This window comes from Cyprinodon variegatus, unplaced genomic scaffold, assembly GCF_000732505.1.
Source record: "Cyprinodon variegatus isolate N-32 unplaced genomic scaffold, C_variegatus-1.0 Scaffold1261, whole genome shotgun sequence".
NCBI classification, from domain to species: domain Eukaryota; kingdom Metazoa; phylum Chordata; class Actinopteri; order Cyprinodontiformes; family Cyprinodontidae; genus Cyprinodon; species Cyprinodon variegatus.
In genome coordinates this window covers 67644-69015 of record NW_015151714.1, presented here as the reverse complement: position 1 = coordinate 69015, position 1372 = coordinate 67644, and the positions used below count along the sequence as shown (strand labels likewise).

The window sequence follows — 1372 nt, the reverse complement described above, 5'->3', positions numbered from 1 at the left end:
ATGTAATATGATGATTGTTTCATGTTAAAGTAGAGGATGAGTTTTTCTATAAAGTCAATATGTATGTGTTGTTAGCATGACCGCTAAGCCCTGAGGTCGGGCCTTCACACCCGCCTACACAGACGCTGCTTTATGGCGGAGCGGTGATGTAAACCGAAGGAAGATCTGTACGGCTGCAGATGTTTGGCTTCTCAGCAGAAAGCAAACCCACACATGGTCCTCGCTTGTGTGAAGTTCTTAGATTGCATGTCTTTATTTGGTGGAATGTTTGAAGGACTAAACTGATCACTTTTTTCTTCTTTGTTTAGACATCCGGGCCCAATATTTAACGTTACAACGCAGGACACCAAGATCACTGTGCGTATGGATGTCTTCCCTCACCACACGTCGCTGGTTGTCAGAGTGGTGGCACACAATTCACTGGGAAAAGCAGAGTCTGAGCATCTGGAGAAAGAAGCTAAAGAATTTGGTAAGTAGACGTTTGGAAATGCTGATGTTTTTATGGCCTTTCTGTTCTGCAGCCTCCGCTGGGATCGTCCCCTGACTGTTTGGTTGATCTTTTCCAGTGAAAACATTTCCTCCATCCAATGTGAAAGTCTTTGCTGAGGAGATGTTTCCTACTTCACTTCTTATCGAATGGGAACATCCTATTGAACGCGTGTATTTAAAGCTGGCTTATCAAATCCGATTCTGCCCGCATGGATCCCACGTGTGGAGACATGTAAGTGTAAGTTCACAGATGGAAAGTGTTAATGTCGCCATTCTCAGCTCCTCTGACCTTCAGGCAGGAGCTTTTCTACCTCTTCTCCATCTTAGGGTGAAAACCTGCTAATGTTTGTTGATTTACAGTGTTTTGTCTAGTTGCTGGTTGAGGAAGTTGGTATATTTAGGAATAAAAATTGGCCAGCTGTTATTTTTGTCATTTTAGATGTCACAGCAGAGCGCTCTGTTTTACAGGTCCCTGAAGAATATACAGAGAAAGACATCACTTCCTTCAGGCTGCAGAATCTTCGACCTTTCCAGCAGTATGACGTTCAGGTGCGCTGCAAAAGCAGGCGCGGAGGCTACTGGAGCGACTGGAGCGCCAATGTGACTCAAACGACACCAGAGGACAGTACGTGCTCCGCTTTCATCCTCAGACCGATGATTGAGGAGATGGATTATAGCCTGAACATCACGGCAGGTCACATCGTCTGGACCTGCCCTGATGGCAGCAGGGTTTCCACTAACATTCGAGTTTAGAAGCTCCTCTCTGATTGGTTGATGTTTATGACGGACCGTTGGTCAGAGCATCACAGAGCACAGGGTTTCCACGGGTCATTAAATCAATTTCATTTAAATTAAATTGATTTAATGGCATTTGGAAACCCTG

The 1372-nt window shown here is 45.0% G+C and overlaps 1 protein-coding gene across 4 annotated transcripts in view; it reads left to right on the top strand.

Annotated features, from left to right (window-relative positions):
* Window positions 1-1372, top strand: part of il6st (interleukin 6 signal transducer) — a 22938-nt gene that overhangs the window by 11851 nt on the left and 9715 nt on the right. For 2 of the 4 annotated variants that reach the window (XM_015401807.1, XM_015401809.1), the window contains exons 5-7: window positions 309-469; window positions 567-721; window positions 958-1114. In XM_015401807.1, coding sequence (XP_015257293.1) covers window positions 309-469; window positions 567-721; window positions 958-1114 — 473 coding nt within the window. Of the gene's footprint in view, window positions 1-308; window positions 470-566; window positions 728-957; window positions 1115-1372 lie in introns of all 4 variants that reach the window. The other 2 variants (XM_015401808.1, XM_015401806.1) reach the window with 1 other exon arrangement.